This window comes from Talaromyces rugulosus, chromosome IV (assembly GCF_013368755.1).
Source record: "Talaromyces rugulosus chromosome IV, complete sequence".
Classification (NCBI taxonomy): domain Eukaryota; kingdom Fungi; phylum Ascomycota; class Eurotiomycetes; order Eurotiales; family Trichocomaceae; genus Talaromyces; species Talaromyces rugulosus.
In genome coordinates this window covers 161538-174410 of record NC_049564.1, presented here as the reverse complement: position 1 = coordinate 174410, position 12873 = coordinate 161538, and the positions used below count along the sequence as shown (strand labels likewise).

Sequence of the window (12873 nt, the reverse complement as noted above, 5' to 3'; positions counted from 1 at the left end):
TATGACAGGTCAAGTTCGCATGTCATATGTAATATTAGCAACACGGTGACATAGTCCTGGCGAAATCGCTTGACGATCGAAAAGCTAGTGTCATGCCTTCATATTCCAGCACGAGCCTCCTCATTAGATGTCCATGCAGGACTGTACATTGTAGAGTAAACACTATAGTGATGCGTTACACAAATTTAGATTTGAACAAGAAAAAAAGAAGAAAGGATCACCAGAAACCCCGCAGTTATCCATGCCACAGCAAGCCGTTAAGCCGCAAGTTCGTGCGCAATCGTATTCGAGTGCAATTCGCTGAGTGGCCGACTATCAGCTTCTGGAGACACAGGTGGAGCAGAGTAGTAGTTCGGAGGCGGTACAGCTTTGGGTTCATCAATATGACCGCCTGCAATTTGTCTGTCGTAACTTTGGTTAGATTGTCCCTGTTCCTGCTTCTGTCGACGACGCCGGATGAAAAAATAAGCCAAGCCGCCAGCAAGCACAATTGCTGATACTGAAACCCCTACTCCAACCCCAGCCTTACTGCCACTGCTCAATCTACTATTAGCAGGCTCACTAGTGGTAGAAGGTAACGCGGAAGGAGCCTGTGTAACGGAAGTTGAGAGCTGTGTGAGCGGTGCCGCAGCAGATGTTTTACTCTGCCAGTCTACTATAGAGCTTGAGGCAGCTGCTGTAGATGTCAGGTAGCTTGTAATCGGAGGTATGGTGTGCGTGGGACCGTTGATGACAGTGAAATTACCAGACGAAAAGATGCCTTGGACGTCTATGAGGGTAATTGCGTAGTGGTCGCCAAACGGAAGAGATTTATTCCAAATCAAATGATGCATTGCAATTGGTACCGTTGTGATCTCCTCGCTCAGGTAGTAATGAGGGTTCGTATCATAGATTGTAAGCCTCACTGACGCGTTTAAATCCATGTCGTCTTGATTTGTCAAGTCCCATGTGATATTGAGATATTCCTTGACATCAACAACGTCTCCCTGAGACGGGTGCCTGATGATAAGTGCTGCAAAGTATAGTTAGCATGATGCCTTTGAAGTAAGAAATCTCGAGATTACTGTACCTCTAGAGATGCCAAGCAGAACGAGCCATATGATCGGATACATGGCGACCCAAAGACGCTCTGGTTGAAGTGGAATGAGGGGAGAAGGTGTTTTCTTGGAAAACACAAGGTCAGAAACTGGAGACAACGCCGACCTTTGTGCGGCCAGTGTCTGCACGTGACCCGCCTTCCTGATCTGGCAGTCTGTTTCTGCCGGTCTCGTCCGCTGTTTGTTCTCCCTGACCGTCTTCTTTGTCAATTCTTAGGGCTAGGGCTAGACTGGAAATGCCTAGTCAACAGAGAAAAAGCTTCATTGTCGACATCTGGACTGTATCAGCTCGGCGTTGAGGTTGTCTCTGGATAGTATTCGACATCTGATCAACGTCATCCTGGAACACCCAGTGATTGTCCTGATCTGAAGGAATCGTGGGTTTACTCTATCAATATCAGTCTGTTCGAAAGCCAAGTTCCTCGCCAACAGCGTCATCTGCATGGAGGACGTGGACGGGCCAACCATGGTGGGCGTATTTGTCGCTTCGCTGTGGATTTTGACACGATCCAACTTGAGTAGCGACGCATCCACCCTGCCTATGTTTACGAGTATAAAGATGCCAGCGGTCAGGGTGTGGGTCGTATAACCGGCTGTCTCTCTGGGAGTCCATGCATTCGCCAGGGCATTTTCATTCAGATACTAGGAGCTTCTGCGCCATTAGATTTTGTCCGGTTTGAGGAGAGACTGCTCAAAGGAATTTTCGAGTTCCGGACTAAATAGCATGTCCAACCTGACAGTCGCTGCCTGGGAGAAACATGATGATGCCAGAAATCAGTCTCTAAATCGATGCAACGTTCGTGATTAAAGAGGCGCTAATTTTTTTCTTTTCTCAGTTTCCCGGTGTTTATACTTGCTCCTAGAACAACGCTGTTGCAGAAAAAGGCGAGACTGTGATAGCATAACGTGATGTGCCGCAATAAGTATTCATCTACTGTGACCAGTCAAATGTTTTTGAAATATCATCTGGCATTGCGGATATGCAGGTTACACCAGCTAGCGGGTCGAAGTTTTGCCCCGCCGAACAAATCTCGATCTGGTCTCTATTGTAATCTTGAACGTCCTCTGTAGAATCTACTAGACTTGTGATCAGACAATATAAAAGGAAAATGAAGGTTTTGATTATAGGCGCAGGTCCATTATGCTTCATTTCTTGGGTCGAACCCCCATTACTGACTACAATGTCAAGGCTCAACGGGACTTGCCCTTGCACACGGTTTGCACAAAGTGAGTTATCGATTATCGCGGTTATCAAATGGCCCTAAATGACATGTTTCAAAAGGAAGACGTGGAATACACAGTATTTGAGCGAGATTCTGAATATACGTTTTTCAACAAGGCCCGAGACTGGGGTTAGTACTAATTCCTCTTTTCTTGATCTCTTGTATTTCGCATTCTCTTTAAAGTGGCTGTTGGTCTTTCCATGCTCAATTGATTGGTTTTGTGCAGGAATGCAACTTCATTGGGGAAAAGAGCATCTATTCAAAGTCCTTCCGGAGAGTTTGCGCTTGCGTTTTGATGAAGTCCTCGTCGATCCACATTTCAAGGATGACCTTCCTTTTCCTCATATAAATGGCGAGACAGGAGAAGTAATCGCAGAGATACGAATGCCCGGGTTGGTGCGTGTGTCAAGAGGGAAACTAAGGAAATTACTTTCGGGTGGACAACAGGTCACCATCCAGGTAAACATCTCATCTTTCGAGTGGCTAACTTGTCTAGTATGTTATTCTCATTCTCAATTGTTGTAACTTTAGTTTGAAAAGAAATTGGTCGATATTGTCATTACTCAATCTGGAGTAGTAGCCTCATTCTCGGACGGGACTCAGTATTCGGGTGACCTTCTTGTTGGATGCGATGGCTCTCACTCCAAAGTACGCGAATATCTTGTCGGTGCGGACCTTGCAAAGCCAGTCGATATTGATTTGACCATGATAAACCATGCTGTGAGCGGCTACACTGCTAGTCAAGCCCATTTGTTGCGCAAGTATCATCCCATTGGAAAGCTGGGGTATGACCCGCAGATCTACGGTATCTTCCTTTTGGCGGGTACGGGCTGTTCTATCTCTACTTCTGGGGGTAAAATTAATGGCATCAGGCGGCTAATAGCATAGTAGCACTCGATTGCTCCAACCTTGAGAAGCCAGAAGAATGGAAGTTCCAAATCCAGCATTCCTGGTGGGGAGCACCTCGAATCAGCGAACTGAACGATCCCAAAAAAAGGTTACAGTTCTACAAAGGCAGATGTTCAAAACTTTGCGAGCCATTTAGAACAGCGGCTCTCGCATTAAGCGATGACATTGTCCTCTCAATCGATCAGTCGCGGCAGTGGGCGCCGATCAAATGGGATAACCGGGGTGGACGAGTGACTCTAGCTGGAGACGCAGCTCATTCCATGCTACCCCGTGAGTTTTTGTTTTTGTATTTGTTCTTCTTTCTTGTCAGCACAATAAGCTTATATTTTTCTTGTCAGATCGCGGCCAGGGGTTAAATAACGCTATGCAAGACACGGGAGAGCTTTATGGCGCCATCAAGGCTATAGCTTCTGGGAAATCATCTCTTGAACCAGAAATCACATCTTATGAAAACGCAATGCGCCCGCGTGGAGTAAAAGATGTCGACCTGTCGCTTGAGACGGGCCAAAAGATGCATGTGTCCTATCTTCAAGAGAGCCCCTTCCTGAAGATGGGATTCCATAAGCCAAAAGGTGCTTAGTAGTCAACGATCAATCACTAGTGAATATACACGATTAGATGATTGTCTCGAAGAATTTCGGAATACGAAGAACCATTTGTTTACGGAGAGTGGGTATGTCTAAATTGTATTTTCCTGTGTACAGCTAATTAAATTTAAATATGAACTTGATTGGTTGTAAATGCACATGCTTAAGTCAACAAAAATTTGAAAGACTTTCCAAATGGTAAATTGCAAAAGCACCCCAAATTGAACTCAGGCCTATGGCCTGCTATCTTTATAGAGTATTTTCAATTCGGCGTAGTCTTTTCCACATATCGGATCTGTGGTAATCACCTTTTTCCCATTTTTTCAATTACCGAATTGCACATGTCAAGCAAGCTTTTTTTTTGTTTTGGCGGTTGGGTAGAATATTTACGGTGGGGCACATATTGAAAATTTTGAAAATACTTTATACTCCTTCGATATTTTAGTATCATACGCAAGAGTGGTGATTCTTTCATTGTACAACATGCAACTATTTCTTCAGTGAAGATTTGACAGTTCTGCAACGATGTTCTGGGCCTTTTCATCCCTATTGAGCGCTTTGATGTGATTCAGGAAAGAGTCCCCCTTTCCAAGTCTTTCGTATTCCTGCTTCTCGTTAGCCAGTGTTGTGTTGTATACTTTTCTTCGTTGCCCATAACGTACTTGCCATCCTTTCCAGCCAACCAAGCCTAGGAAAACCCCTTTGTCTTTCCCGATTCCGTCTGCAGAGTGAAAGTTCGGGGTTTCCGTGGAGGACTTTCTGACAAACTCTTCTAGGTTTTTCCATACGTGCGCCGTGGTTTGGTTGGATTTTACTTTGATTATCTGCGTGACTGTGGAGGATGTGCATGTAACCGATCGTATTTCAGCTTCGTAAAGTTCTGGAATCGCCGGTGCAGCAACAAATGGCTTTATTGCTTTGACGAATTCTTCGAATTTGGCAGAATTTGGAAAGAAGTCGTGGAAAGAAGTCGGTTTATCCCACTCTAGTCACATCCATGTTGAGTTACACATTCAGGTATATTTGGTGAAAGGGAAAGAAAGCTTACCCAAGACGAGGACATTTCTCATTCTCGCTGCATCAACAGAAGCACCATCTTCTTCCAAAATAATGCCGCGATATACCTTCTCCAGACCTGTGACTCCCGAAAAAGACTGAAATATCTGGTTCTCTTTCGCTTTCAGTTCTGCAATGGATGGAGGGTCCAGCTTGTAGGACGGGAACACGAGCTCGGTCACAGGCATATTCACTTGATGGCTACTGAAAAAGCTGCTTATTGCGGTTAGATTTTTTTTTTTTTTTTTTAATTCACTTGCAATCCAAGCAGAGAAAGACTTGCCTTCTTGAGAACAGTTGCAACGGGGCGAAAATTCTTCTTCCGATAATTTCACAGATAGGAGTTGTTCAACACAGCATCTCGGGTTCCATCATGATTGTTATAAGAAGGCAAACTTCCGACCATGTGATAATTAGATGCGGACGTGTTACAAATCACGCATGCGGTCTTCATGCGGTCCTCCGCACGCGCGGCTCCGGAGACAATACACCAACACGAAAGTTTGAAAAGACGAATACCGCAGATCAGCCTATCCTTGATTTTCATTGCCTAGCTCAAAAGCCTCGACGGGTTCTATTCCCTTGCACGCGACCAATATCATTTTTTCAAACGGCTCAAGCGTCCTTGGAGGAGACATGATCCACAACGAGGTGAATTCAGGGTACTTGAGCGTTTCGTCTTCAGAGAAGTGGTTGAGATAGGCCGTCTGCGAACTCCAAAATGCCTGCTTAGATGAGAGCGGTAGGACGGACAAGGTCGGCATCTCGGGGCACACGCCGTGCTTGAAGATTGAGTAGACAGAGTGGACGATAAAGGCCACCATGACTGTGCGGCGAACGCTCTCGGTGAGCAGCCAGGTTTCCCACGCTGGTTGCGTGTCTTGAAGTTCGTCGCCCGCGCGCTGTAGAAGCTGCAGTCCCCACGCTGCTATGTGGCTTTTTTGGCGCTCCGCTAGGATGCGCTGCTTAGCATCGCCGTGGAAAAGCCGGATGATTTGGTATAACACGATGGACTGAAAGGTCGATAGGCTTTCTTCGAGTGATTTGTTTCCCATGCCGGATTTAGCAAGCTTGGACATTTCGGCGTTCAAGGAGTCAAAGATCATGAACTCGTTGGCTTCGGTGACGCAGAGGCACGCGGCGCAGACACCAAAGGCAGCCCTTAGGGGCGCCGAGCCCGGGCGCTGCACCAAGTTCTTGTGTATAAACACGTTTTCAGCACTGTGAGCAAAATCTCGAGGATAGCCTTTGAGCTGCTCGATCACCCATGTCCAGCTGCGGGTGTTTCCGGACACAGGCTGCAGCTCCCCCAGCTCCCCCAGCATGTTGGGGATACTTGGTTTGGTCAGTTGCTCCATAAGCCTCGTGTCGACAAAGTCGATACCGAAATCCATGTCCAGATTCCAGGGGCCAAAATCAGTCGATGCCGCGGTGTTGGGAGGCTGGTTTGCATCTGGCGCGCCGGGTTCTGGCGTCTGGGAAGAGACATAGCGACACGCTTTTCCGTTCCTCTGGCATCGGCTGCACGCCGGAAACGCGAGATCGCACTTTCGCCTCCCGGCGAAGCACGCGTCGCACGATCTGCGTTGAAAGGGCATGTTTGGTGGAAGAGGCACAAGTTGTTTGGCGATGGCACGTCAGGGCGCGAGCATAGCAGAGGAGACGCAAAGGCAATGCATTTGTAATCCCGGCGTTTGTAAGCGCTACTGACGGGGTTTCCAATTGGCCATGGAAGACACTGATGTCCTTGTCGTGTTTTTCTGTCTCGTGATGATTGAAGAGAGGAGGAGAATAGCCCTAACCCTAGACAGCCCTCTCGCCAAGAAATAGCCTATTCGGGAAATTGATGCGACTGCTTGGACTGGGACTACAGGAGTAAGTTAGTTCTGTCGTATTATTATTATTACTATTAAAGCGCGCCCGACCCCGCCAAACAACTACGTAGTTAAGCGCCCGACAAGCCGTGCTATCCGGAACGGATGCTATTTTCCGACACATGATGCGCAGTGCTCCCCCAACAGGGCCACACGCCATAATAACAGTGGCAATCAGTGTCTTGCAAAGGCTTGGCAACTGTGACCTCGCAGCGCCAAGGACAACATAGCCAGGGGCTGTGTCATCCGCCTTTTGAGGCTCAGCCTTGCTGCAAATGTTGGCTCTATTATTTTATCTCCGTGCCAGGCCCAAGTGCTTACTACTCGTTGGCAAATCCCTCGAATCTATAGCCAAGAAGCTCTGGTTGATGTCGAAAACATGCTCGAATGTCTGCAAATCGTCTTGAACAAAAACCAAAGCCGCCGCTATGCCGCCGGCGATAGGGTCGCCGGACATATCTTGGTCGACACCGGCACATGCATCGAGAGCGACACGAGCATCGCCATCTCCTTCACTGGGCTTGCCTGTACACAGTACCAAGCGCCCGGGGGGAGCAATCATCAGATCAACACTACAACCCTTTTCCAACGAAGCAAGATACTGTACACGTTCCCGTTCCGAGCTGATCCCGGCCAGTACAAGTGGCATTTCGAGTTTTGCTTTCCATCGCACTGCGACCGCCAAATACAAAAAAACGACAACGGCTTGCCGGAGAACGAAGTGTTTCCCCAAGGTTATGCCTGTGACCCCCTGCCACCAAGTCTGGCCGAATCCGCTGGGTATAAAACGGGTTACAAGGCGGACGTGGACTACGAGCTCGAGGCAAGCGTCCAGTATCCAGACTGGGCCACCACAAACAGCTCTCGGGTGACAGCAAACCTCTCCCTGGTGTACGTTCCATCGCACGACGGCCCAGAGCCATACTACCGGTACTGGCTGCAAGAGCAGAAATTCCTCGGGTCTAATAATTCCTCCTCGATCCCGGGCGATGGGTCGGCCTTCCAAGCCAGGGTGACATTCCCTACTGTCTACGTCCACGGCCAGTGGCTTCTCGTTTACTTGAGCATCGTTCACGACGCTCGGCAGAGACACCAAGCGCAGGTCTACCTGACCAGCATGTTTGTTACTGTTATCGCCAAAACCGAGATCTGGGTCGACGGACAGAGGCGTGAGTTCCGCACCGAGACCGACGCACTACGAGCTCCGAACCTGAGGCTTCCAGTTTCGAAATCCGACCTCACGCACAGGCTCATTCAAGACCCGTGGGGGACCGCCGTGAGGGGCGATGGGTTGCCGCCGCAAGAGGGAGTGCCCATCTTTGGCCGCAACGCTGGTGGCTTAAAGGTCCCCTCGCAAGTGTGTCCCGACGTGCGCATACCGAATATCACCGTAACCCACAAGCTCCGCATCAGGGCGACTTTATCTTTCGGCGACAAGCGGTTCAAGTTCGAAAAGACGGGCGATTTGGAAATTCTCGCCCCCATGGACCGGAAGGAAAACGGTCCTCCTGCTATCGCCCCTCCCCCGAGCCCGGATATAACGCCGTCGTTTGCGATGCAAGAGACCGAGTTACCGCCACCCTATAGCGAGAGCATTTAATGAGCATGGCGGTGGGACTATACTGACCAGCAAACCCCGATTCATTCATGCCGCAGCCATGGCTCCTCGAGACGCATCTCCGCAGTGCCCACGTCAACAAGAAGTTGACAGCTGGTAATCAGCGACTGCAAGACCAGACCTGCAGAGGCCAGATAGCACCGAGGACATGCCGCGTGTTGCTGTACCATAGCACTAGAATAGCACTCTGCAGGAATTTGCAATGATATGAAATCACGACAATAATAATCAGTAATAATAATGATGATGATGATCCATAATAATAATAAAGATAACATACGTGGTAGGAAAGACCGACGCGGGCGCGCTAGGCCCAAACAGGCGGCGCCAAGAGTTTCGCTTAGGTCAGCCCACAATCGTTAAGCGGGCAAAACATCTGCGGATATTTTTGGAGATTCACTTCCTCACCACCTCGACGACTACTAACCAACGACAACAGGGTCAAGATGTGAGTGCGCCCCTACACAATGACCCATGGCTACAGCAGCCTTCCAGTTACTGACCACTTGTGTGTTGCAGGAGTCACCGAAAGTACGAAGCGCCTAGGCACGGTTCGTCTCCCTCGTCAATCGATCCATGACAAAATCTGCCCACCACTGTGCGATGGACTGACATTCTGCTTTTACAGGCTCCCTCGCCTACTTGCCGCGCAAGCGTGCCGCCCGTCACCGTGGAAAGGTCAAGAGGTCAGTCAGAACCAATGTCAGATTCGGTTGGAGTCGAGAAAACTTACAAAATTGTCGTGCTGCAGCTTCCCCAAGGATGACCCCAAGAAGCCCGTCCACCTGACGGCCACCATGGGCTACAAGGCCGGTATGACCACCATCGTCCGTGACCTCGACCGTCCTGGTGCCAAGATGCACAAGAAGGAAGTTGTCGAGGCCGTCAGTGTCATCGAATCCCCTCCTGTATGTACTAAAATGTTATGTCACCTGGTTTGTGGGTTGGTTGCTAATTTTTTTTCCCCCTCTCCTACAGCTTGTTGCCGTTGGTATCGTTGGTTACATTGAGACTCCTCGCGGTCTCCGATCCCTCACCACTGTCTGGGCTGAGCATCTGAGCGACGAGCTGAAGCGCCGCTTCTACAAGAACTGGTACAAGAGCAAGAAGAAGGCCTTCACCCGCTACTCCAAGAAGAGCACCGAGGCCGGCGGAGCCTCAGTCACCCGCGAGCTCGAGCGCATCAAGAAGTACTGCACTGTCGTCCGTGTGCTCGCCCACACTCAGATCCGCAAGACGCCTCTCAAGCAGAAGAAGGCCCACTTGATGGAAATCCAGGTCAACGGTGGTGCCGTTGCCGACAAGGTCGAGTTCGCCCACGGCCTCTTCGAGAAGACCTTTGGCGTCGACAGCATCTTCGAGCAGAACGAGGTCATCGATGTCATCGGTGTCACCCGCGGTCACGGTTTCAACGGTGTCACCTCCCGTTGGGGCACCAAGAAGCTTCCTCGCAAGACGCACAAGGGTCTCCGCAAGGTCGCTTGTATCGGTGCCTGGCACCCTAACCACGTGCAATGGACTGTTGCGCGTGCCGGTCAGATGGGTTACCACCACCGTACGTCGGTCAACCACAAGATCTACCGCATTGGCAAGGGCGACGACGAGGGCAACGCCTCGACCGAGTTTGACGTTTCCAAGAAGACCATCACTCCGTAAGTATTATTATTATTATATATATATTCAAAACGAAAGACATGGCTAACGTATCTACAGTCTCGGTGGTTTCGTCCGCTACGGCGAGGTCAAGAACGATTTTGTCATCGTCAAGGGCTCCGTTCCTGGTACCAAGAAGCGTGTGCTGACCCTCCGCAAGACCTTGTACCCCCAGGTCAGCCGAAAGGCGCTCGAGAAGATCGACCTCAAGTGGATCGACACGTCCTCCAAGTTCGGCCACGGTGCCTACCAGACACCCGCCGAGAAGCGTGCGTTCTTGGGTACGCTCAAGAAGGACCTGGTCACCACTGTTTAAAAAAAAAATCTTCCCTTGTGGTTTCTGGGTTGGGGAGTAGCGCGGTTGCATGAATTTTCCTTGTCTAAAATGAATACCTTTTTTTATTATTACTGTCTAGACTTGAAAAAGCTAGGGCGTATTCGTCTGGTGATTTAAATAGTAGGAATTATGACGAACTGACGTATTAATAATTGACAACTGGATTGGTAGAGTAGAATTCCTGTCAGCGCAGCAACGCCATGGTCCTAGCTTCTCCTAGCTCCTGGTGGAAAAAAAAAAGAATAAAATAAAATAAACCAACCATGACTCACTCCAGACCTACAGGACTCTTTGTCGCCGGGATGCATTGCGTCATCACTAGAAATGCGCGGCTCCCCGCGCACTCCTTCTCCCCGCAGACATTATTGCAGCAAACAAGAATCAGGGCTGCACCACAGCGTATTTTGATACTGAATCACTACCACGACTCTTGCTTTCAGCCACGACCCCAGGTCCGGTTGTTGTCTACGTTGTCTACCTTGCCTACACGCCGACTCTGCCCGCACACGCAGACGGGCATCCCCAGCAAGCTATCTTCACCTGTGCAGGCCAAGGTCACAACACGCACAATGGCCTCTGATTCAGACTACATGGCCTTTCTCAACAAGGCCAACAGCCAGCGTGAGGCAGGCAGTGGCCAGCCCCATACCGAATCGTCGGCACCCTCGCAACAAATCCGCACACAATCCATCGAACCGGGCGCCGCAGTACCGGGCGCGCTGAAGGAGGTAGACGCCTTTTACACTTCAGAAACCGACGAGCCCTTTGAACCGGTGGTGTTGAAATGGGACGGGGCTGCTCAAGGGACATGGCCTACTTCTGGTATGACCAACTTTTTTTTCCCTTTTTCCTTGCTCTTCTGTTCCTAATGCAACGCAGACCAATTTGCCTCGCTCATAACCAGCACCCCTTCGCCCAATCTATCCCAGGCAATCGAAACGCTTTCGCCGAGCTCATTCGACCCGCGAGATCAGTACCCCGGTGTTATCAAGGCCGTCCAGGCTGCAGCGGCGTCTGATCCGAAGAATGTCGACGTGAACATCTACCGGGTGGAAGTCGGGCACAACCGAGTGGAATACTGGATTGTCGCGCTGAATACAGCAGCTAGGACGATTGTTGGCATGAAGGCAAAAGCGATTGAGTCGTAATGTTTGTTTTTTCAAATGGTCTCTACTTGGTATCTGTCTACTATGTACATCATAACATTTATTGAAAGCGAAAATACATCTTGGCACCTCCAGATGTCTTCAGCTAAAAAGCAACATCTGCATGTCAACTGGTAGACAGTCTGGTTAAATTAAATAAATTAATAAATTAATAAACTACAGAAATACATAAAATCGATGGTAAAATTAAAAGTGAAATAAATTGAAATAAATTCTATTTCATCAACCAAGGTCAATTGCACGATTCTCGTGCATAGAGCGGTCGGCAGCAAGCACAATAACGAGCGACCGAACCGCGTCCTCCATGTGTTTGGACAGATCGCGCCCCTCGCGAATGGCGTCCAGCAAGAATTGCTGCTCTCGTGCGCAAAGTGCATAGTGATCCGGCTCGCCTTGCATGGACAGCATCCTGTCCTGCGCACGCCCGTCGACGACGGTGCTGACACGTAAACTGGACGTCTTGGTATGGGAATTGACATCGGCAGAGGAGCCAGTGGCGTCTTTGTCTGCCTTTGTTTCGCTCTCGTCCATGACTATCGACACGGAGCCGCGAGGACCCATGATATCCTTGACAAAGTACGCTGTCTCGGACATCATGGGCCCCCATCCAGCCTCATACCAGCCGACCGACCCATCGGCAAAGAGGATCTGGAGGTGGCCATAGTTGACCTGTCCTTGATCGGCCGGGAGCTCGTCGCTGAGGCGCACACCCATGCCGCGCACCTGGACGGGCTTGCTGTCGGTGATTTGCAGCATCACATCGACATAATGCACGCCGCAGTCGATGACAGGGTTTCTCACGCCCTCGAGGATGCGCCGATGAATCGCCCAGGCATCCCCGCTCGACCGCTGATTCAGGTTCATGCGCATCACGAACGGCGGGCCGAGCTGGCGCGCCTGGTGGATGAACTCGACCCAGCTGGGGTGGTGTCGCAAGATGTAGCCGACGACCAGCTTGCGATTTGTGCGTGTTGCCGTGCTGACGACGCGCTCTGCATCGGCGACAGTCGCAGCCAGCGGCTTCTCGATAAACACGTGGGCGCCAGCCTCCATGGCTGCCACCGCGTAGTCGGCGTGGGTGGCGGTGTGGGTGTTGATCGAGACGACGTCTGGCGCGAGAGCGAGGCCCTCGTCGAAGCTGGCCAAGGCTGGATACTGTCTGAGCACGTCTGGGATCTTCTTCTCCGAGAGCCGTCGGTCGACGAGGGCGACAATGCGAAACCCGGGGTTGTGGTGGTAGGCCAGCGCATGGCTGTGGCCCATCTGGCCGACGCCGACGACGACGAGGGTCAAGGGCGTGTCTCCTGGTGGCATCGTGCAAGGATAGATTGCTACAAGGCGTGTGAAGCGGGC

At 50.3% G+C, this 12873-nt stretch overlaps 6 protein-coding genes across 6 annotated transcripts; 3 read left to right on the top strand and 3 right to left on the bottom strand.

Moving 5' to 3' along the window:
- Nucleotides 1-257: 257 nt before the first annotated feature.
- Nucleotides 258-1112, bottom strand: TRUGW13939_06835 (uncharacterized protein; the record flags this gene model as incomplete). Its single annotated transcript, XM_035489979.1, has 2 exons — nucleotides 258-1012; nucleotides 1070-1112. 2 exons carry the CDS (start codon nucleotides 1110-1112, stop codon nucleotides 258-260), a joined length of 798 nt encoding a protein of 265 aa, XP_035345872.1.
- A 1094-nt stretch (nucleotides 1113-2206) lies between these two features.
- TRUGW13939_06834 (uncharacterized protein) lies at nucleotides 2207-3809 on the top strand (the record flags this gene model as incomplete). The annotated part of the gene is made up of 7 exons (XM_035489978.1): nucleotides 2207-2231; nucleotides 2287-2324; nucleotides 2380-2449; nucleotides 2547-2779; nucleotides 2852-3143; nucleotides 3209-3499; nucleotides 3568-3809. The coding sequence occupies 7 exons, from the start codon at nucleotides 2207-2209 to the stop codon at nucleotides 3807-3809; spliced, it is 1191 nt and encodes a 396-aa protein (XP_035345871.1).
- Nucleotides 3810-4313: 504 nt separating this feature from the next.
- Nucleotides 4314-6610, bottom strand: TRUGW13939_06833 (uncharacterized protein; the record flags this gene model as incomplete). Its single annotated transcript, XM_035489977.1, has 5 exons — nucleotides 4314-4421; nucleotides 4479-4801; nucleotides 4865-5085; nucleotides 5485-6370; nucleotides 6421-6610. Coding segments are annotated over 5 exons (1728 nt in total), but the record flags the coding sequence as incomplete, so codon positions are not given.
- A 515-nt stretch (nucleotides 6611-7125) lies between these two features.
- On the top strand, nucleotides 7126-10333 carry TRUGW13939_06832 (uncharacterized protein; the record flags this gene model as incomplete). The annotated part of the gene is made up of 7 exons (XM_035489976.1): nucleotides 7126-8315; nucleotides 8804-8812; nucleotides 8884-8915; nucleotides 8993-9050; nucleotides 9116-9272; nucleotides 9343-10016; nucleotides 10078-10333. The coding sequence occupies 7 exons, from the start codon at nucleotides 7126-7128 to the stop codon at nucleotides 10331-10333; spliced, it is 2376 nt and encodes a 791-aa protein (XP_035345869.1).
- A 284-nt stretch (nucleotides 10334-10617) lies between these two features.
- TRUGW13939_06831 (uncharacterized protein) lies at nucleotides 10618-11502 on the top strand (the record flags this gene model as incomplete). Its single annotated transcript, XM_035489975.1, has 2 exons — nucleotides 10618-11176; nucleotides 11234-11502. 2 exons carry the CDS (start codon nucleotides 10618-10620, stop codon nucleotides 11500-11502), a joined length of 828 nt encoding a protein of 275 aa, XP_035345868.1.
- Nucleotides 11503-11742: 240 nt separating this feature from the next.
- Nucleotides 11743-12834, bottom strand: TRUGW13939_06830 (uncharacterized protein; the record flags this gene model as incomplete). Its single annotated transcript, XM_035489974.1, has 1 exon — nucleotides 11743-12834. One exon carries the CDS (start codon nucleotides 12832-12834, stop codon nucleotides 11743-11745), a length of 1092 nt encoding a protein of 363 aa, XP_035345867.1.
- Nucleotides 12835-12873: the final 39 nt, after the last annotated feature.